This window comes from Hirundo rustica, chromosome 12 (genome assembly GCF_015227805.2).
Source record: "Hirundo rustica isolate bHirRus1 chromosome 12, bHirRus1.pri.v3, whole genome shotgun sequence".
Classification (NCBI taxonomy): Eukaryota; Metazoa; Chordata; class Aves; order Passeriformes; family Hirundinidae; genus Hirundo; species Hirundo rustica.
Window position 1 is genome coordinate 20,561,368 of NC_053461.1, and position 21,043 is coordinate 20,582,410.

Here is a 21,043-nt window from a genome sequence, read left to right on the forward strand (position 1 = left end):
AAAGATGGGCCTGAAGGTCTTGACAAGTTTCTCTTGTTTAGCTGGTCAGCTCTACTCAACACTCAGTGTGACCCAGGCAGTGCCCCTGCCCAAGCCTGCCCTGTGTCACCAAAGCCATTTCTCATGTGTGATCAGGCGGCGGCCACTCGTGGAGTGGCCAGCAGGTGAGAGCCCCAACCACGTCTGTAGGTTTAGTAAGGGTGCACAGGTATGAATATAAGCAGATTAATTAGCTGCACTGTCATTGCTGGTGCACTCTGAACAGCCTTGTGATATTTAGGGCTGGGTATCACTCTCCTGCTTCCTGGGGACTTGCCCTGATTAGTTATTAACACACCAAGACTAGTAAACCCAAAAATTCCTTTTTTTTTTCCACAAAGGGATTCCCCAGTTTCTCAGTTCCTATTAAAAAAAAAAAAAATTAATATCAAAAATTACCCTGTTTAAAAGTCATGTTAAGATGACTCATGAAATTCTGTTACTTCTGCATTTCCGTGTTCCCAGTTTGCAACAGAATTTCATACACCTCAGATTGTTGCCAGTAAACTGGACAACCCTGTCAGGGAATTGGTAGTGCATCCTTGTGCCTTCCTCCTGGGCAGCCCAACTCCACAGCCCCGCAGTTCCCTCCAGCTCTCCTTCCCCTCCCTGCCCGTGCCTCCGGCTCCCATCCAGCCCCTGCCGGCACACAGACCGGGAGAGGGCAGGAGGGGGCATTCTCTCTCCAGGTACTAAGAGCCATGGTCACATCCCTGCACGGCCACGGGCTGGGTATGGCATGAGGGAAACTGAGGCAAGCACAGCAGCTCAGTCCAACCCTCTGGAAAACAGGACAGCGAGGAAGTGTGGTGCATTTGCAGACACAAAGAGAACCAGTAGCCCTGAATGCTGAACTCTTTGCAGGGAGAAAACAGCGGCCTTTGGAAGCCCCAAGTGCTGCTGTCACCCTCCCAGTCACACCGCAGGGACGCAGCAGGGACCCAGCTCGGTGAAGGCTGGGCTCTCACGGCCACTCGTAGCCCTTCTGCTGGTGGGAGCAGAGCCGATGGCTTAAAGCTGTAAGGAAATCCCCAAACGTATCTCGCGAGGAGCAGAAAATCAGCGCAGGTGACAAAACCTCACGCGCCTGAGACCTCGCTGTGCCTTTCGGAGCTGCCCAGCCTCCCTGGGCACAGCGCAGGAACCGAGCCGGTCCCCAGGGTACCGCAGCTCATGCCGAGCCCCGCACACTGCCGGGCAGCTGCTGCACGGCGTGCTTTGCCCAGGGTGCCCCCGTGCCGCCTCCTGCAGGGCTGGCAGCGAGCCGGGCAGGTGCCTCACCGCGGGTCTGCCCGCACGCTCACCGTCACTGGCAGCTGCCTTTCCGACGAGCTCAGCGACTCGTTGATGGAGCAGTGGATGACTTTGTCCGAAACAATCTGGATCTCACACGAGATCAGGCCGATTTTCACCTGGTACTCATTGCTCTCCAGGCCCAGGCTGTCAGGCTCTTTCTAAAGACAGAAATAAAATCAGGATGTCAGGCTGCAGCATAGGAGTTAGAATCGCAATCAATCTTCCTGCTTTACTTTCCACATTCCCTGCTGTTTTGCAGACCTGGGAAGACTCTCCCTCACCAAGGACTTTTTTCCAGCACTCCACAGGAAAGCCCAAACCGGGCCATTCCCCATTTTCCTGTTTTCCATTCTTCACTCAGCATGGAGCATAGGATGAACAAGCCCCTCATGGAACCTGGAAAAATCTTTTGATCGGGCCTGCTGTGCATGGAAGATAAGGATGTAAGCGCCCATCTGGGAGCGGGGAAGGATGTAAAACGGAGGGGACAGCCAGGGGATGCGCCTGCAAAGCCTGAGAAAGGGGGAGCACATTTCTGGAGCACGTTGCAAAAAATTAGGATATCCTGCAGCAAACAATGGCCTTTGAATTACTATTGCTCATTGTCCAGGCCATTCAGCTTCTGCACCCCAACTTCCTTGTGAGCTGCGCTGAATTCAGTAGCCAAAAGAGAAGAATGAATGATCTGTTTCTGCAGGAATAAACACCTATTGTCAGGCTCTTCTGCAGCACCTGTCTGGTTTCAGGCCAGGGCATTGTAGTTCTTTTCCACATGTCCAGTACTTCATTTAGCCCCTTGCTACAACACCCTCCCCGGGCAGCTCTCTGGCATCATGCCTCAGAAGGCATCCCCAGACCTTTCCTGGGGCGGAGAGGTGCAGAACCTGCAAGCTGAGCCAAAATCACCTGCTCCTGCCTCTCCAGTTCCCATCCATCCCCTTTTCTCTCCCGTGTCCATGGACAGTCCCCGTGCTGGTTCTTAGGACTGCAGAGATGGCAGCACCCAGAGCGAAGCAGAGCTGTAACCACCACCCTCTTACGTGTATGACCAGCGTTAAGGGCTCGCCAGGATGGTGCTTGATCCACTTCTCCTTCTTGGCTGTGGAGAACTGGGGGTCAGCATAATAGCCCAGGCTGAATTTGCTGATGCGCAGGGCCTCCTCGGGGTACATCTCCTCATCCAGAGGCGAGCGCTCGTCCGTGTAGAGGCGCCCGTTGAGGTAGAAATCGACAGGGGCTGGCTTGCTCCCCACAGTGACGTTGGAGGCGGCTGGAGAGGGGCAGGTGATCGCCGTGTCAGTGTGAACCCTACAGCGCTGAAAGCAGGAGGGTGAGCATGTCAGAGCCCAGCACCACGAGTGCTCCCAGCCCATCCACGGGCCAAGGCCCCTGCTGCACCCCTTCTGGCAGCAGGAGTGCCACCAGGGCAGCCCCACACCGTCACCGGGCCGTACCTGGCCAGGACACCCACCGTGTGCTCTCTGCCGATGCCACGGACAGCCATGGACACATTCTGCACCAGCCCAAAACCTCTTCCTTCCAGGGTGATGATCCTGCCCCCGCTGTGAGAAGGGAAGAAAGAGAGGGTGACTGCAGAGGACAGTGCAGCAGTGGGACGTGATGGCTGCATCTTCCTCCTGTCATTTTCTCAGAGATGTTTCTAAGCTGCCTGAGCAGAAAACGTGACCCAACAGCCAAAGTCTTCTTCCTTCTTCCTACTTACAGCAGAGATCCACATGACTACTACAATATCAGGGAGGAAAGGAAGGGAGGAGGAGTAGATGCTCTGGTGGAAAGGGGGAGCCTCTTCCATCATCAGTGAGCTGTCCCCCTTACTCCCACTGCCCAGAGGAGCAGCCTCTGCAGGCCAGGGTATGCAGCAGGCATCCTGGCCACTGGCCCTGTAAGTGACCTGTAAAGCGACAGCCAGGAGACGGCCCCTGCCCTTGCCCTGACCCCTGTACCCCTGTACCCCTGTACCCCTGTACCTGTCTCTGCCCCTGCCCTGCAGCAACCCACACAGAACTGTGAGACCTGGAGAGTCCCTCACCCTGCATCTTCCAGGAACTTCCAATTTAGGTCAAAATGTGAAAGTTGCTGTGTTCTGAGTCCGCCTGGGGGGGAATGCAACACATGGGCCTCTCCCTGTGCAGTCAACTAACAAGAATAATGAGCAGCCCCAATGTGCACAAGGCAGAGCAATGGCTGGAGAACCATTGCCACTCACTGCACCCTAGATCAACCTTCCCCTTCCCCCATATCACATTTGACTTGTTTGGAATTTTTCCAGGAAACAGGCAAGACTCACAAGTCCTACTATCTGAAGAGCACTCCAGGCACAGTGACTTTGGACATGAGGCCCCAGGGTTCTCTGAAGCCTGGGAAATCATGAGGAAGTTATGATCCAAGTTTCTAACTAGGAGCCTGTCACATCTACAGACTCGCGTACAACTTTTGCATTGGTTTAGATTTTGGTTATGTGGATTATTTTATCAATATGGTAAGAGAAATCAGATCCAGCTAAATTTTTACATGAGTTATTGGTACCTCATGGTCGACAGCCCAGCAATGTGCTGAAGCAGCCGAACTACACGAGCCACACCAGAGGCTGGAGAGAGCCTGCAGTTACCATCCCTGTTCTCTGAAATTTGGGAACCGCTCTAAGTACCAAGGAAGCAGACTGAGGTGACTGAGAAATAGCCCAGTGGTTTCCTCTGTGACTATGGGCAGGACATTCTTCCCTTGTCTCTGCAGACCCTGCTCTCACTACTCAGCAGCTGGAAGCCTGCGAGGGGGCTGTGCCTGGCTGAGTCATGGCTCTGCCTTCCTTCTAACATTCCCACAGCCTGCAGCCTTGGCATGATGCTTGGGAACAGAGAGGCAGCTTTGTTCCAAGGGGATCAGACCGCCAGAGCCCGCTCATGCTCGCCCCTGGGCATGCTGCTTTCAGCAATGTTCTGCGGCACAGCCACTGGCCTCCTAGATTTCCTAGTCAGCCCTGGGTTTTTCAGGCTCCAGAGGTGAGGAGGGTGGTATTTCACCACAGTATCCAAAGGAACAGAAGTCTGAGAACTCCACAGAGATGTGAAACTAAAAGCAACACACTTTAAAAATTAAATACTGTGACCTCGGGGAAGGTTGAAATCCAAAATTACAAATCTCATCTTATTCAGCTGTAAGAACAGCAGTCTTGCTGCCAAGAAAAGTCCTCAGGGTCTCAAAGAGCCCCCACCTGGGCCTCCCCAAAGCATTCACCAGGTGAGTGAGTATAGTTACCAACATTACTAACTGATATTTTTCCACTCCTAAATGTATCAGAACAAGCTATGGACAGTCCTGGTGTATGAGACCTCTTCTATTCCCGTGCTGGGGTTACCCTTACCTCTTTACCCAAGAGCGAGCTAAGGCACCCTCCACACCTGTCCAGCCCAGGGCTGAGAAGACCCTTTCTCCTGGCAGGACCCTCTCCCACCTGGAACTGATCCGGCCTTTCACGGGCTGTCTCGGCTAGGGCAGGATCTCACCTGATCTGGCTCTTTTTGGGGTTGATGTCTGATATAACCGGGTTCTTCTCATACTTGAAAGTGATGTTGTGGCTGGCACAAGACTTGTTCTCGAACTGCACGCAGACTGGCACGGCCGTGGTGAGCTCTGCGGCGGGCATGGTGCAGGTGATGGTGCTGTCGGTGCGGCTGCGTGAGGACACGAGGGGTGAGCTGCAGGGAGCCAGAGGCTGCAGTCTGGCCTGAGCACCCCCGAGCGATGCCAGGGAGCTTCCAGCTACATGCAGCTACCTGTTCCTCCAGGCTGCTAACAGGCAGCTCCCAGCTCACGCCACCCCGGCTCCTGGGCCGATTCCCCGTGCACGCAGAGGGCAGGGGCAGGCAGGGGGATGCAGTGGTGCCCCCCATCAAAACCCTCGCTCTGTCTGACTTCTTGGGGGACAATACCAACCTTCCTAAGGCTTTGGCTCTCATCACTACTCCAGTACCAGCCCCCAGCCCTGCTCCCACCTGAGGTCCGTGCACTGCTTGGAGGAGTTGATGAGGACACGAAGCTCTGAGCCGACATCCAGCCTGCTGCCTCTGATGGTCACTCTTGTTCCTCCTGCCTTCGGGCCATTTGGAGGAGCTATGGACTGCACCACGGGAAGCTAAAAACAAAGGGGAAATCTGTTTTCTAGCCTGGTAAGTCTGCAGCCGGATATTTCACACTGTACATGGGAATTGATTCAGAACTTTGAGTAAGGGTCCAGCACTGTGAGGCTCGAACAGCAGCGCAGCAAAAGCTTTTGCTGGCAAGGTTTCAGGACAAGAGAAGCGGTGCAAACACTAAGGAGTAAGATCATATAAAGATCTCCGTGACTCTCAGTGGTCCTTACGTACTGGCTGTAAATGAAACATGGGGCCAAACGGGAGCCTGAGATCTCACCATTCCCTTCAGAATGGTGAGATCAGAAACAGGAGGTCCAGAGCCAGCAACAGCACAATTTTATTCCATCAATAAAAGGAAATTTCTCATTCATTCCCTCCCTCATCATCTCGGCCCTTCCAGATCCATGCCCTCCTAAATGCAAGGATAATGTTAAAGCCCTACTGGATGATGGCCTAGAGATTGGTAAAATGGCCACCTGGGTGTGGATAATTGAATATCAGACCCCTGCTAAGGAAGCTTCAAATCTGCATCTCTTGAGACAACAGGAACTGAGGGGCAAGTTACTTTACCTCTTGCCATTTGCAGCAGAAATTAGCAGGTATGTTATCTGCGTTTGCAGCCCCTGGAAATCTTTCTCAGATTCACGAGCTGGAGGCTTTGATAACTCACGTGGCGCTGAGCCCTCCTGTCTGCTCACAGGCACCCCAGGAGAGGCTGCTGGCAACATCCCTGCTCCATTTGAGCAGGACAACCAGGGCAGAGCAAATCATGTTCTCGAGACCCTTCCATAGGGCACTGGTGACTCCCTCTGAGATAGAGCCACGGGGGCTGGCCCCACTCACCCCCAGCCCATCCCTTGCTCATGCAGAGCAGATCCTCGCAGAGCTCGGGCAGTGGAGTGCAGGCTGAGCCCGCTGTTAATGCCTTGCTGGCAGTCTCTGCCACACAAACCCATGGATTATCGTCTCCCCTTGCCTTTGTCCTACACTCAGACGGCTTCGCTCCTCTGCAGCTGTTTCCTCTGTCCGTTCTGACCATCACCCACGTCCACCATATCCATTTTGCTAACTTACATTTCCCTGGGTGTCTCCTGCCCTTGGCCCCTAACCCACATATTCATAAGTGCAGCTACAGCATCAGCAGAGAGGATTATTCCTCTTCCCCAAAGCCCTTCCCCTCAGGCAGAGCCAGGGGCTGCTGCTCTTGGTGCACTGCCAGCACCAATCACCTTCGCTGCAGCTTCGGCAAATCCAGCTCATCCATAGCCTGCTATAATGTCCTGAAGGAGCCTCTCTCTCCTCCTCAGCACAATCACAGCTGAATTCTGTCTCTTCTAGGCATGTATAATGGGGACTTTTGAAAGATGTAGCACACAAACAATATCTGGTATTTCATGAAGTACCCTCTTTGGAAGGGCAGTTATGAAAGTCTTTTAAACTTTTCCAGGCAAACCCTACAGTGCCCAAACTCAGGTCTCACCAAGAGCAGTCTTGCATGGTGTAGGCTACTCCATTTGCATGCCATCAGATGTGAAAGGAGAACCAAGAAAACAAGAGTGTTGCTTGGTCTGCAAAAGGTGTGAAAGCTACTTTCCGTGTGACACACCTCCATCGTGCAGTGTCCCTCCCCAGCTCACGTGCACAAGGCAGGGCACTCCCTCCTATCTGCTCCAAGCTTTGCTAAGACAAACGAGAAACAAATAGAGACAGACAAGAGACAGCAGCTTTCTACTGTGCCACCCAAGCAGGAATGGCTCCTCTCCCACTCCAGGGAAAGACCTGCTCCCTAAGCTTGCCCAGGAGCTGTCAGCACAGGGCTGCCACGGACCCAGGCTGACGTCAGGGACTGGTTTTTTTCTCTGGGCCCCTCTCCCCTCAGCAGCGGGGGATGTGCCAGCTCAGCACGCACATCCCGAGGACCCCCAAGCCAAGGGACTCTCACTGGGTCATACCCACCACTAGCACCTCAATCCACTCCCAACTGCTGGATCAGGGGCCCTTGGGATGTGAACCTGGACACCTGGAAACCGTGGAAATAGAGAACTCCTGCTGAGCCTGGCCTGGCAGTGCCATCACCTCACCAGCCTCCCCAGGGTCAGCCCTGGCTCTGCTGGGTGCTGGGGTGTGCCATGCCTGTGCTGGCTGCATGCTGTGAACTCCCTGAACTAAGCACCCAACCCGTCATTGGCTACAGGCGGGGGAATCACGCTCCATGATCTGCCCCAAACTTCTCACAATGGCCACCAAGAATCAAAGTGTTTTCTGGGGCTCCGAGTCTCCTCCTAGGCCAGCAACTTACAGCACAGGCTGTCCGGCCCCAGCTGAAGCTGCAGTGGAGACAGAAGGGCTCCAAGCACGCCACGTGCTCTCAGCACCCACCCAGCATGGCTGTCCGTGAACACTGTCCAAGAGCAAGGTTCATGTAGGGAAGAGGAAAAAACGCATAGATTTCTCTCAGGTTTATAGAGATGAAAGCTGTCTTTGTGAGACAGCACAGCACAAAGTTATAAAGGGCTTTTCATCACACAATGACATGGGGTTAGCTTCAGTCTAATCCCTACACATTACTTCAAATAATTTCAAAAACTAACACAATCTCTGCAGCAAAAATATCGGTTTTAAATGATGTGAGTTAAAGGAATGCAACTTAGCACAAAGGGCTTCACAAGTCTCAAAAAATCTCACAGGTTGTAACAGCACTTCAGCAGAAGAGGTAGAAGAAAACCAAGTTCCTTTTTATAGCAGGAGAGTAGTCAGTAGAGCTGGGATGAGATAGACCCCCGCAGGAGCTGAGTCTGGAAGCGTGGCTGTGCTGCCAGCATCCTGCTGTGGTCCTGCCACACCCCACACAGGTAACCACAGGTGAGGTGACACCTCGGCAGCTCCTTAAGGACCCCAACATGTAGTTGTAGATCCTGTTTTTCAGCCAGCTGGGGAAGGCGTGGGGAGCTGCACACTCGCTTTGAGGGACACAGAAGCCACCAAAGGAACACTTGGGATACAGCCACTCACCACGTAGGAGTAGCGCTCCCTGGATCTCCCTTCCCGGCTCACGTTAACTGTCACCACATCTGAAAACGCCTCCTGAGCCTCTCCGGTCTGGCACACGACTCTGCGGACGGAGGGGCAGCTGGCAGCAGGGCCAGGCCGAAGGGCAGCAGCAGCAGCTGGCCTCTGCCTGGCCGCAGGGACGGGGAGGGACACGTGGGGGTCACGGTCCCTCCTTCCCAGCCCCCCCACTCACGTCTCAGAGACGACGTATCTGTCGGGCAGGGGGGCGCAGTGCACGCTGCCCACCCGGACGGCGCCCTGGATGTCGCTGAAGCGGCGGCCCAGGTTCCTCCCGTGGACGGTCAGCAGCGTGCCCCCCTCCAGGGGCCCTCGCAGCGGCTCGATCTGCAGCACCAAGGGGCAGGTCATAAAGTCAGAGCATCACAGGATCCCAGAACGGTTTGGGTTGGAAGAGACCTCAGAGGTCATCTAGTCCCAATGCCCATGTCCCAATGCTATTGGCAGGGACACCTTCCACTACACCAGGTCAGGGGAGAACCAGGAGCTTCTGGCCTTCATCCCTGAGCCAATCCCGGTGCCCAAGCACCACTTGAGCCCTGTGAAGCAGACAGAATCACTCCTCACACTCCTGCTCGCCCAGAGCACCCAACACCACAGTCTCCTTGCACTGGCTTGGCAGAGGAGAAACAATCACACTTCTCTGCTGCGTTGGGCAGTGGGGTTTGGTCAAGGATCACTTCAGCTGCAAACAGGTTTGGGAAGAAATATGCCTTCTTCCACACAACAGCTTTGAACCCACTCTTACACCACTCTACCCGACAGCCACTGTCCCTCTGAAGGGACAGGGTACTAGTTGTGACAACATCCCAGTGCTGTGAGAGGACAGGGAACTGGCCATGATTGTGCTGCTGTTGTTTCTCCCGCTAACATGATGAAGACTGGATCCTATCACTAGCAAGATGTCCTGGGCACCAGGTGACTCAACAGCATAGAAACTCAGTGAATAATCCAGTGCGAGTCTTGACCCCATCCTGTGCCAGGGACAATGTGCAGATCCTCCTCTGCTCCAGGCAGGACAGTGCAGCCAGTCCCAGCCCTTCACGACACCCACCACACCACCTCACCCCACCCCATGCCACGCCACCCCACACCATCCCACACCATGCCATGCCACGCCGCGAGCACTCTCCATGCTGTCTTCGGGTCTTACCTTCCGAATCTCAGGAGGTGGGCAGACTTCAGAGACCTGTGGAGGCTCGGTCTGCAGCCTGCAGCTGGAGCTGCTCTCACTCCAGAGGCAGCGGTGCCCCAGGTCCTCCCTCCCCAGGCACTGGGAGCAGTCGGCACTGCCGGTCGCGCAGTTGTACACCTCCACTGAACCACCAGAGACAACAGACAACATGAGCTCCAGGCCTGAGGCTCTCACAGCTTTGCTTAGCCTAAGGCAGCCAAACACACACGGCCGACCGCTCCCACCACCTCCCAGCTATGTTAATTCCAGTAAAATCTGAAATCCCATGAATGAGCAGAGCAGTCTGTGCATACAGTGAGATGAGGCAGCACTTGGCTACCATCCTGCAGATTTCCCAGAAGGCCTGGGCACTTGTTCCCACTACAATATAGTTTAGCACTTTCTTTTCCTTTTTCTCCCCCTTGAAAAACGAGCAACACCCAAACTTGGAACCTTTTGTCAATTTATGCTAAATGTTTCCGAGTCTCAGCATCCACATATGAAGCTGCTTGGCAAAGTTGGCTCCATCCTGCCACGAAAGCAATCACATTGCTTCCACACTGACAAAAAATAGGGTGGTTTGTGCTTTGTACAGTGTTTACAGTTCTTTCCTTCCCCCTGTGACCACAGACCCCTTTCATTGACTTCTTCTCCCTTCAGATCTGCTCAGCTCAACTTTCATATGTTTTTCTTATACTGCCTTCACATCTCCATCAGCTGGTGCCCTGGGTTACATTTCCTCTCCAGCCTCAAGATTTCTGCCACTGGAGCGTGGATATCCACAAAGGTAACAGTCATAAATACTCAGGAAACATGGCTTTCACACCTTTTTCCCCACAGGAGACTTGGCAGGAGCACATAAAACACAGAAACAAACACATTTGGCACTTCTGCTCACAGGAGCATCCTAAGGCACTTCATGAGCAACTAATGAGTCCCTCAGTCTCAACGCTCTGCTGAGCTCTGCTAATGAAACTTCATCAGCACCAACACTCTGCCATGCTAACAAAACATCACTGGTATTGAGCATCTCTTCCTATTCTCCACAAAAGAAAAAGCTTATTCCATGTCATCTGTAGTCCCCCCTAGGGAGTTAAACTGGGTGGTTTTCCAACCAATAGCAGAGTTTGTATTCCTTCAATGGACTATCAAAACAGTGTGGACAATAAAAGCTAATAAATATTGAAATGATAAACAAACTAACATCACTAACATCAGTGATTTCATTCAAGACGTTATAAAAATGCCCATGTCAGTGTGGCAGACCTCTGATGCAAGGCAGTCTCTCTAATGTGACTCACACCAGCCTGAGCAAGGCGAGGCGGAGCCAGAGCAGCCAAACAGTCCCGTGGGAACTCCAAATATTCTGGCCAGTGTCGACGGATGCAAACATGGCCTATGTAAATGAGGTCCTTCTCCATGCAGGAGGAGGGGAATTCCACCACGCTTTTTCTGCTGTGGTTCCTGCTCCCAGCACCACCCACACAGAGAACTGAGTCTTCTACACAGCCAAAACCCAATGTCCCACCCCCCTCCTCAGGGTTACCACTGTATTGCAAAATTACACCCTCTTCTTTCCGCAGAGAAACTAGATCTCGTGCCTGCCCATGCTGGTATTTCCAGGTATTTTCACTTTGTAAGATAATCCTCCTCCATTCCTGGGGATTTACCATGGGGAACCTTTCTATCCTGGTTTTTGGTGCTCATGTCTTTCTCCCTGTCACAGCTGTCCTCCAAAGGAAAGCTCTCTTTGGGCTTTCCTTCTCCTCTGTATCGCAGATAAATGAGCCCCTTCTGCCACAGCAGATGACACTGTTGAGAGGCAAAGGAGCTTGGGAATGCAGGCTCCAGGCAGAGCCCTTGGCAAGGGGCAGAGTGTGGCAGCTGCTGTGCCAGCCCCGCTCCGTGGTCGATCCGCTGGGCTCGTCCTGCCTGCCTACCTTGTCTGAGACTGACTCATTTCCAGTCTGACTGCCTGACTTCCCCAGTTTGCTGATGTAGCAAGGGCTTTTTTGGGAATCCGGCCATTCTTCAGAGAGAACAGGCCAGGGGTGAAATGTGCTTACACATTTTGTTCCTTCTCAGCAGAGGAAGCAAAAAGAAGGACTCAATTTTCACAGCATGTGGAACCTTGATGCCATGCTCCTGTGAGAGCTGAGGGAAGAGCCCTGTCCCACCACTTCTCTCCCCCGGAGGAATTCCTCTCCAGCCCACATCCCTGCTGTGACTGAGAGCACCAGGTACCCTGTGCCAGGCACCACGGGCAGGTGACACCTGTCTGCACTTTGGCTGGCTATAACAGGGATGTCCTGAGTGCCAGTCTGGGCTCACGTTCATGGGGGTGACTCTGCGTAAATACGCTTTCTGCGTGTGCCTGAGCAAAGAATGCGCTGTGCCCACTGGAGCCACGGTCTCTCTCCAGCATCCATAAACTCTGCCCAGGTTTGAGAGTCATTGAAGCCAACCAGATGAGAGGAGCATAAAAATATTTTCAACTCAGACCTGTCATCATCTCCGGACTGTCGATAAATCTGTCTGGTTTGTCCTTCAGCTGGAGGTTCACTGGGAAGTGATGGCTTTTTTCTGATGTGTGGAGCTGCACACAAAAAACAAACAAAAACTTAGGAAATTTAGTAAAGTAGGAGATTGCACACACACACACACACACACACACACACACACACTACATGGATTGAGCTTTCTTGTGAGGCTTTTTGACCACTCTTCCTCCAGACACAAGGGTCTTATCTTTAGCAAAATAAGTGGGACAGCTGTTTTGTTTTAATCATTTTGCTGAAGTCCCGGTAAAGGGCACCAGGACACAGTGTATATCATGGTGAGCACAGAGTCCTGGGTTGCTGCTATTTTTAGCAGAAATGGACAGGAAAACGAGCAGCCTGGCCTGTCTGCACATTCTCAGTGCAGGGCTGTGATACAGGTGACGTGATGGGAAAGCACTCTTCTCCAGATTCCACTTGCAATATTCCTACTGCTGAAAGCCCAAATGTTTGCCGCATTTTGCAGGTGATGTTTGCCCTCCGACAACCACACACTGCTTTGCAGTGAGCATCACAGCATTTTCTCAGGCCAATTCCCTGCTCAAAATAAAAGTTACAGAAACAGCAACCCTGAAAGGTGGCCAAATTTTTTACCTGAACTGAATTCTTCCCATTTAGAAAGGTAAACAAGCAGCTCTTTCCCAACGCCCAGAGGTGCAGCAGCCAAAGCCACTGCAGATCCCCAAGGAGCTGTACCGGAGACATGTGTGTGCCCTGCCAGCATCAGCACACATGGAGAGCCCAGAGGGGAAAATGCAGGAGTGGGTGATGGAGGGAAGATAGCAAGTGGTGTCCCACTGCCAGGTGGGAGGTTGGGAGGGGGATCTCGCCTGCCCTCGGACCTGATCCTCAGCCTGGGGGAAGCAGCCTCACCGCTCGACTCACCAGCACATGTACACACTCCACGGCAGAGGAGTTCACCCACTGCGCCTCAAATGTCCTGTCTGTCCCAAAATGGCATTCCAGAGCTGTCTCCTAGGAGAGGGAAGACAAGGGCAGAATGGCTGCAACAACCATTGTGCAGTTCTCTGTCTGCCACTCAGGGTCCATGTCCCACCCTGATTCTGCCACTGGCACCTGGACTCTGTCCAAGCCAAACAGGAGATCAGTACGTGACACAGAAGGTGCAGACCAGGAGCTGTGCCTGGCCCACAGCACACACAGACCAGGAGATGTACCTGCCTGGGCTCCTGTAGCCCCAAGAGCTCCTCCTCTGGTGTGTGGAACTCACGCTGCAGGGCAGACCGAGAGCCAATGTTGTCACCTTGTCCAAAACAGCCCAAACCAGTTTGTGATTTGGGCTCAAAGTCACCTTCCTCCTCCTCCTCCCAACAACTACACAGAGCAAATCTCTTAATTCAAACAAGGACCCAGCCGAGAGCATGTTCAAAGACAGAATCCTGAGCTGTTTTCCTGATAACACAAGGATGATATCCTGCACCAAATTACTGCTGTGCCCGCATCCGGCAGGAAAAAATCCTATCTCCAAGCCGTTGATGCTCCACCACTACTGAGGTCTAACTACCCTTTGAAAACTGGCAGATCTGATAAAAGACATGGAAGGAAGTACCAGGGTCCTGGCAGGCAGCTGCTGGCTCAGCAAACACACAGGCAGAATCTTGCCCAGTGCATCACCTGTGCCCAGGCAGCTCTGGCTCTGTGTCCCTGCCCTGCAGTGCCCCTGCTGCAGCAAAGGGGTCGGGGCACATGTCTCTGAGGCTCCCAGCTTCAGCAGCACTCATGAGCTCCTCCAGAGAGGGAAGGAGAAGATCCTACCCGGCACCCTGGGACAGTGAGCAGAAGGTGGTGGAGAGAAGCCAGACTGCCAGAGCCTCTCCTGCTGCCCTTTTCCTGCTGACTCCGTTTCCTGTAGGTTCCATGCACTATTGCTTCCTCTTCAGCCACCTCCAGCATCCAGACAGGAAGAAGGATTTCTCACCCTGTTTTGCTGATTGCAGAGGTCACAGCCGCCTTCCTGGAGGCTGGAGCTGTGCAGGAAAAGGCCACCCCATCCAGCCATAAGGGTCTGCTCTGCCCCTGTGCCAAGGGCAAGGAGGTGTGGTGGGAGTGGTGCCTCCACAGCCTCCAGGAGCACCTTCCAGCATGCCAGAACAGCTCCATCAGCACTTCCAAAGCTCTCCTCTCCTGAAGAACAAAGCTGCCCAGGATAATGGAATCATCAGCAGGGGCAAGGCAAACCTGGCCCCACGAGCCCTGTTGATCTGAGCCAAAATTACTCAGGGCAGCTTTCTACAAACACCAGAGCTTACAAAAGCACTTTCCCAGTGCTCAGCCTCTTTGCCCCAAATTCCTCTGGTTCTTTCCGGCATGCAGCACCTCTCCAAAGGCACCATTTTATGTCCACTTCTGCTTTTTGTTGTTAGAATTAGCATGTCAGAAAAATTCACAAAAGAGGCTTTTTCACACCGAACAAGCTCTGCAGTAACAATCTGAAGCTGAATAATGCTCCCATGCTGTACTCAGACACTGTGGCTCAGACAGGGCTCCCTGCCCACCACTCAGAGCTGTGTCCTTCATTCCTCAGTGTGGGCACTGGGACCAGGCTGGCAAGTGGGGCAGGGAGAGAATGACGCCGGCACGCTCTGTGGTGGAGCAAACACCCACAAGGAAACAGGGAGTTTTATTTCCCCTTAAGACCTATCCAAACCTTCCACCCACCTTTAGGAACTCATTTACCTTAGAGAAAGTTGCATTGGCCAGTGAGATGATGATGTTCCGAGATACATCTGTGGGCATCGGCTCCAAAGGGGCAGGTACTATTCGAGGACAGTCAATTTTCTTCTGCTAGGTACAAAAAAAGAGGAAAAAAAGGGCTTAGCTGGGTGCATGCTGAGCATCCTCAGCAACAAGGGAAGAGGGACCATCAAGATCCTTGATAAGACTCCTTTCACTGGGAAATGGGTACTGCCAGGTGCACAGTGACCATGTACCTGAACCTCAGCTGCCACTCCGGCCGTGACAGGGCCAAAATGACACTGAAAGGAGGCACTGCCATCTCCAGTGGCAGATCTACCAGTGTGACCCTCTCCCACCCCCGGTAAGCCACGTCCCACCCACTGCATTGCTCACTTCTGCCAGCACCTGCAGCCTGTGTTCCAGGGTCTCCATCCTGCAGAGTGCAGGAGGAGAGGGCAGGGTGCATGGAGAGAGGGCAGGAGGAACTACAGGGGCTTCAGTGAGGGGGCTGCAGTGAAAGGCTTAAATGAAGCTGAAAAATTATTTTAAAAGGTCATCTGTCTCCCTACTTTTGTTCTCATTTTAAATTGATGTCTCAGACACTGGAGCTGACTCAGAATTCCAGTCTATGTGACAAACCCGTCCTGTTCTCTCATGAGACGTAAATCACACTGCGAAACTGCAGCAAAAATGAAGCCAGATTGTGCGTGGCCCCAGGGTACATCCAGAGTAATGCCTGTGACAGTGGAGCCATTGGGGTAAAAGACAACAAAATACTTGGTCCATTATGCAGAATCATTTGCAGCAGGCAAGATTTCCTCTCGCTTGCATTAAAGGTTATCCTGCTGTGGCTCCACTGATGCCAGTGCTGCTGCTTCTCCAAGGAGAGGCTGAGCCTGCCCTCCCAGTGCTAGGATGTCTGCTCAGATATATCCATGCAGCCAGACACATCCCTGGGACCAGACATGCAGCAAGGGGGAGGTTTCTTTCCTGCTCTCCCCAGACCTAAATAGGGGTCAGGGAGCTACCTGGAAGTGCCTGTTTGACTGTGGAAAAAATGTTACACTTCTGTCAGGACACCCATCTAACCAAGCATTGTTGGTTCTGCCTAAACAAGGAGATTAAGTAACAGATATGAACCTGGTAAGGGTAGCAAAACAGCAAAGCAAACAACTGGGGAGAGACTTCAGCCCCAAGCCTCTTCCAAGGGAATAAAAAGAGTTAAAATAAAACCAGCACAGCTACAATTTCAACCAAAATCTCCCCTGGCCTGGTGAGTCCTTGCATGTCACCAGAGCTGACACAGCTTCCCAGAGCAATACACTTTAGAGGACTGATTGTCATTTTGCAGCCCCTTCTCCTGCTGTTCACCAGCCACCAGAAACAGAGCTTCCAGCTGACTATATCCTTCACATCTGGATCAGAGGAAAGGGGCAGAATGTCCAAGGTGCTGCCGGTGGAGCTGGGACGATGAAGCTTTCCCTGCAGAGCCATGCTCAGGTGCAGCTGAGGCAGTGATGGTTTGTTTACCAACCTCCAACTGCACAATGAAAGCACCGTGTTTCCAGGGCTACAGAGCAGCTCTCCTGCAGCTGCTCAGGAGATCAGCAGGAGGCACAGAGAGAAAACAAACATGCCCAAGCAGGTCAGCATCCAGCCCAACTGTACCTCTGGAGCAGGAGACCCAAGGAGATAAAGTTTGTCTGTTGCTAATCAAGCACTAACCCAGGGCAGTGCCCAGGTGGCCACAGCCCTGATGTCACCCAGTGTCACTGCTGAGACTGACACGCCCGAGTCCCTGGCACAAGCAGCACACACAGCACAAGCACGCACTGCCCCAACAGCCAGCGTGTGCCAGACCCGCTGCAGGTTTCCCCAGGCCCTGGCACAGGACAGACACCCAACAAGAGCAACCATCAGGATGGTTTTTAACTTCCCAGCACCCATCCAGACCACCAGAGAAAATGCCAGACACTGAAACCTGTGAAGTGGACAAAGAGGATGTTTCCCCAGAACACCTGGATATGCGCAGGCAGGCACAGCTCAACCAACACACTGCCCTGTGCTGCTGGGAGCTGCCACCTGGCAGGGACTTTTCCACCCCCGTTTCCCAGGGATTTACAAAATCTGGAGCTGGATGTGGTGGCTTTGTCTCCACCCCCATGTCCTGCACTCAGAGCTGCCCACCTCCTCCCCACTGGAGAAGAGCAGATGCCAGGGCTGACCTCGGGCTCAGTGAGAGCGAGGGTGGGACATCTGACATGGGGCCAAACTCCTCTCAGTGTTGAGCACGGGGAGCACTGGAGACCTGAGTTAAGAGCAGAGCACCGGTGCAAAAGAGATATTCAATTTACAGTGTAAATGCTCGGCTTGGATCTAGAGCAGATTGATTGCTAAAAGGCCCATTTTATTTAAATTAACTTCAATTTAAATTTCAGTAGTAGGAACACTCTGATCCTCTGGGTATTAAAGCTGCGATTTGGAAAGGGACGATTTTCTCCTCTGGATGAGCATCCCAGTGGCGCTCCAGCACATTATTAACATACAGCAACCTTGAGTCAAAGCTAAGGGAATGGTGGAGTATGGCTGTTTCTTCTTGTACTCTATTAACATACAGCAACCTTGAGTCAAAGCTAAGGGAATGGTGGAGTATGGCTGTTTCTTCTTGTACTCAAACCCAGGTGGCATTGTTCCAGATATGAGAAGTCATGGAAAACCAAGAGATGAGAGCCCGCAGAAGGCACCACGGCAGCTGAATCCTTGAGCCAGCTGCCAGCGTCCTCACAGGCACGGCCTGGCACAGCACAGCGTGGCGGGGCACAGTGCAGTCACAGCTTACCCCCGTCCTGAACACCAGCTGAGCAGGGTCCCCCGACCCCAGCAGGGCACAAGCCACGGCCAGCGAGCGCCAGCCACTGCTGGAGGAGCCCGAGCAGCGCTTGACGAGCCTCACCTCCATCCGCAGAGCATCCTCACACTGGGAGCGGTTGGAGACGCAGCTGTAGGCAGAGGGGCACCAGTGACACCTCCACCTGGCCGAGAGGCAGCTGGTGCACCTGCAATGGCAACGGCAAGGTGAGAAAAGCAGAATATAGGTTGCTCAGAGGGGACACACCTCAGCCCTGCAACCCATCTTCACACTGTTCAGCTTTTAATGGTGCCTAGAAAAACCCAGGCAGGTGCTGGATTTCCCTCTCCTCTCCCTGGGAGCTGGCAGGGGATGTGGCCAGAGCCCATCACCACCCGGCATCCCTGCCTGGCTTCAGGCCACAGCAGACTGGGAGCCACCTCCCCCCTGCTTAGCAAAAAATGTTTTTCCCCCCCCCAAAAAAATGCTCTTTCCCCTCATCTGTCTCACTGAGGAGCCTGGCATGCTAGACCTGGCTAAGACTCTCCCTGCTGTTTACAGATGTGGGATCGCTGGCGGGCCCTGTGGTCTGGTCCTGCTGTTATGCTCCTGAGAGGGGGACGAGTTTTGGTGTGTGCCACTAGAGTCCTCTCAGGCTGATGGGGATATGTGACTGCTTCTACCCAGGGCTGGAAGGAGCAAGAGAGCATGACCCTCCCTTCCCCAGGGCCCCACAGACTGCTGGGGGGGCCACCTCTGCTGCTGAAGGGTTAACACAACAAGCTTTATATAAAAATATTATTCATGTTTAAAAGAAACCCAACATGTCCAGATGGCTTGAGGACCCTTCTCTGGCACCACATCTCCCACAATCCTGCCAAACGCAGCCCAGCACCCCAGCTGCCTACTCGTAGGAGCTGTCCTCCCCCATTAACCCCACACAGGAGGACCCTCGTCCAGCTTTGTGCTGGCACCCTCCCAGCTTCAAACTGTCCCACCTTTGTCACCCAGTGCCACCCGGCCCTGCCACCACCTGCCTGCACACTGGGGTCACTTACGCTCTCTTCGGGTAAATGTTTCCAATCCTTTTGCAATCATAGATGGTGAAATTGGCCCGGATAATGTTTTTATTGTTGACCCGGAGAGAAGTTTCAACAACCACGTGATCTGAGAAAATCAAGCCAAAGAACACTGGGTTGCAACAGCCCCTTGCTCACACTCACATTCAGTAGACAGAGACCCTTGGGAAAACAAGGTCTAAATCTGATTTGTTTTCTCTAGGGCTTCCTCCGAGCTGCATTTCAGAACTTGGACCAGTCATCCTTTCTCCTCTGACCTTCCGCTCTTCCCTCCTAAATCAGCACTTTACATTATTCTCACAGAAAAGAACATGGTGACTTTCGGCAGAAAATTCCAGCATGTTATGCAAGTGTTAATTAGCAGATTTAATCATTGTCCTCACATACGGTTGGTGCTAAATTATAATTTTTAAAATGTGGTAATTAAAACATGTTAGTTATCATGTTTTAAAATCCCGCTTACTTTCCCTGTTCCAACAAACCTGCAGAGAGCAGAAATCCCATTTTTGGCTGCTCAACACACCATACTACCTTCCCTCCCCCAAATTGCCTTTTTTTTTTTTTTTCTTTTTTTTTTTTTCCTTTGCAATTTTGCCATATAAGCACCAGGGAGAAGAAACAATGCCTCTTTCAGAATACAGACAATAAATCAGCACACTGGATTCCAGAAATTCATTTGGACATTGCTGTAACCAACAATACGGAGTAGTTAATGATCTCCCATTCTTCGGATAGTTTGGGAGAAAAGCAATGCAGCTTTACAAATGGGCCTAGGAAAAGTGGAATTTTCAAAAGGACTAGCTAATTCTGCCCTTACTGAAATCAGTCATCTTCAATAGCATATTCACTCCAGGCCTGAAGGATGAAAATTTAACAAGCACTCAAGTCTGGACTGAAGCATCAAACTTCTCCAAAGGCACTGAGAAGGGCTGACTCCACGGCCAAGCGGCCAGGTCAGACCTGGTCAGCTCGGCCAGCAGCTCAGCTGGCCTCAGCCTTGTCTGCAGGATCTCATCTCCTCTGGAGGCAGCTCCTTGGAGCCGCGAGACAGGCGTCCCCTTTGGCACCGCCTTTGGCGCCACCGGAAAACGGGACACTGGACACCTCTGTCTGGCTTCGGATTGCAAAATGGGGGCTAAGGGTTCCTGAGCCCCTTTAGGTACCCACTCACTCTTCCTCCAGAATCCCTTCTGAAATGCAGCGTGTGTTTGGGAGGAAAATTAAACAAAACAATTGAAAATATCAGTATAAAATAAACTACATTATTTGCCTGGGGCTGAAATGTTTTAGGCTTAGTACATATTAAATCTAAAGCAGAAGCTCAAACCAGATAAAAATAAGAACATGAACCGGCATTTAAATTCTGACGTTTAAAACAAAAATTGATAGATTTGAAATATTATCAATTCATGTAAAGATGGTGGAACTCCTATGCTTCGGAGTCATATGCCCTGTAAAACAGAAGCAGATTCGGGCTTTTCTCCCCTCTGTGTGTTAACTGCACATGCAAATGACGAAATAAATAAAGCCTATTAAAAACTATGTCCGCAGAAGTGGTTAGAAGGAACGAGCTTATTTGCCTCTACATACCTTGGTCATCAGGAAACGCTGGGTACTTCTCATGTGGAAGCAAACTGCAATAAATAAATTGGTTTACATAATCCCCAGCGACTCTGGCTACCGTGTGGATGTTGTTTCCATAGTCACATGAAATATTTGTTCCATTCAGGTTTGGGATAGTTCCATTTATTTGTATTATCAGGGCCTATATTAGACAAAAGAGTCAGCGATTATCACAGAAAATTATATTTAGAAATAGTCAAGATTTTAGAAGCTTTTCAGAGGTAGGCAACTCCAAAACAAGCCTACAGACAGGGTCTGTCTTGAAACAAATAATATTTTGATGAAAACCTTTAAAATATAATTAAAATATTTTAAAATAGCAACAATACAAAACCAGGAAATGAGTTGACTCAGCTGTCCGCAGCTGATTGCATTTGAAATTCTGTGACCCTCCCGTGTGCACTTGGTGCAACAGCTCTGGTGGTTTTTGCCTGCAGGCATCCAGCCGGCTCAGGCTCAGCCCAGCTCCCCGAGAGCCTCGGCCCGGTGCAGCAGCGTGCAGCAGA

The 21,043-nt window shown here is 52.2% G+C and overlaps 1 protein-coding gene across 1 annotated transcript in view; it reads right to left on the minus strand.

Annotated features, from left to right (window-relative positions):
* Nucleotides 1-21,043, minus strand: part of PLXND1 (plexin D1) — a 67,036-nt gene that overhangs the window by 24,916 nt on the left and 21,077 nt on the right. The window contains 14 exon segments of the mRNA XM_040076181.2: nt 1,344-1,493; nt 2,376-2,651; nt 2,807-2,897; nt 4,860-5,027; nt 5,349-5,488; nt 8,502-8,601; nt 8,734-8,885; nt 9,712-9,875; nt 12,235-12,328; nt 13,176-13,265; nt 14,988-15,095; nt 17,941-18,043; nt 18,894-19,002; nt 20,505-20,679. Of these exon segments, the coding sequence (XP_039932115.1) occupies nt 1,344-1,493; nt 2,376-2,651; nt 2,807-2,897; nt 4,860-5,027; nt 5,349-5,488; nt 8,502-8,601; nt 8,734-8,885; nt 9,712-9,875; nt 12,235-12,328; nt 13,176-13,265; nt 14,988-15,095; nt 17,941-18,043; nt 18,894-19,002; nt 20,505-20,679 (1,920 nt within the window).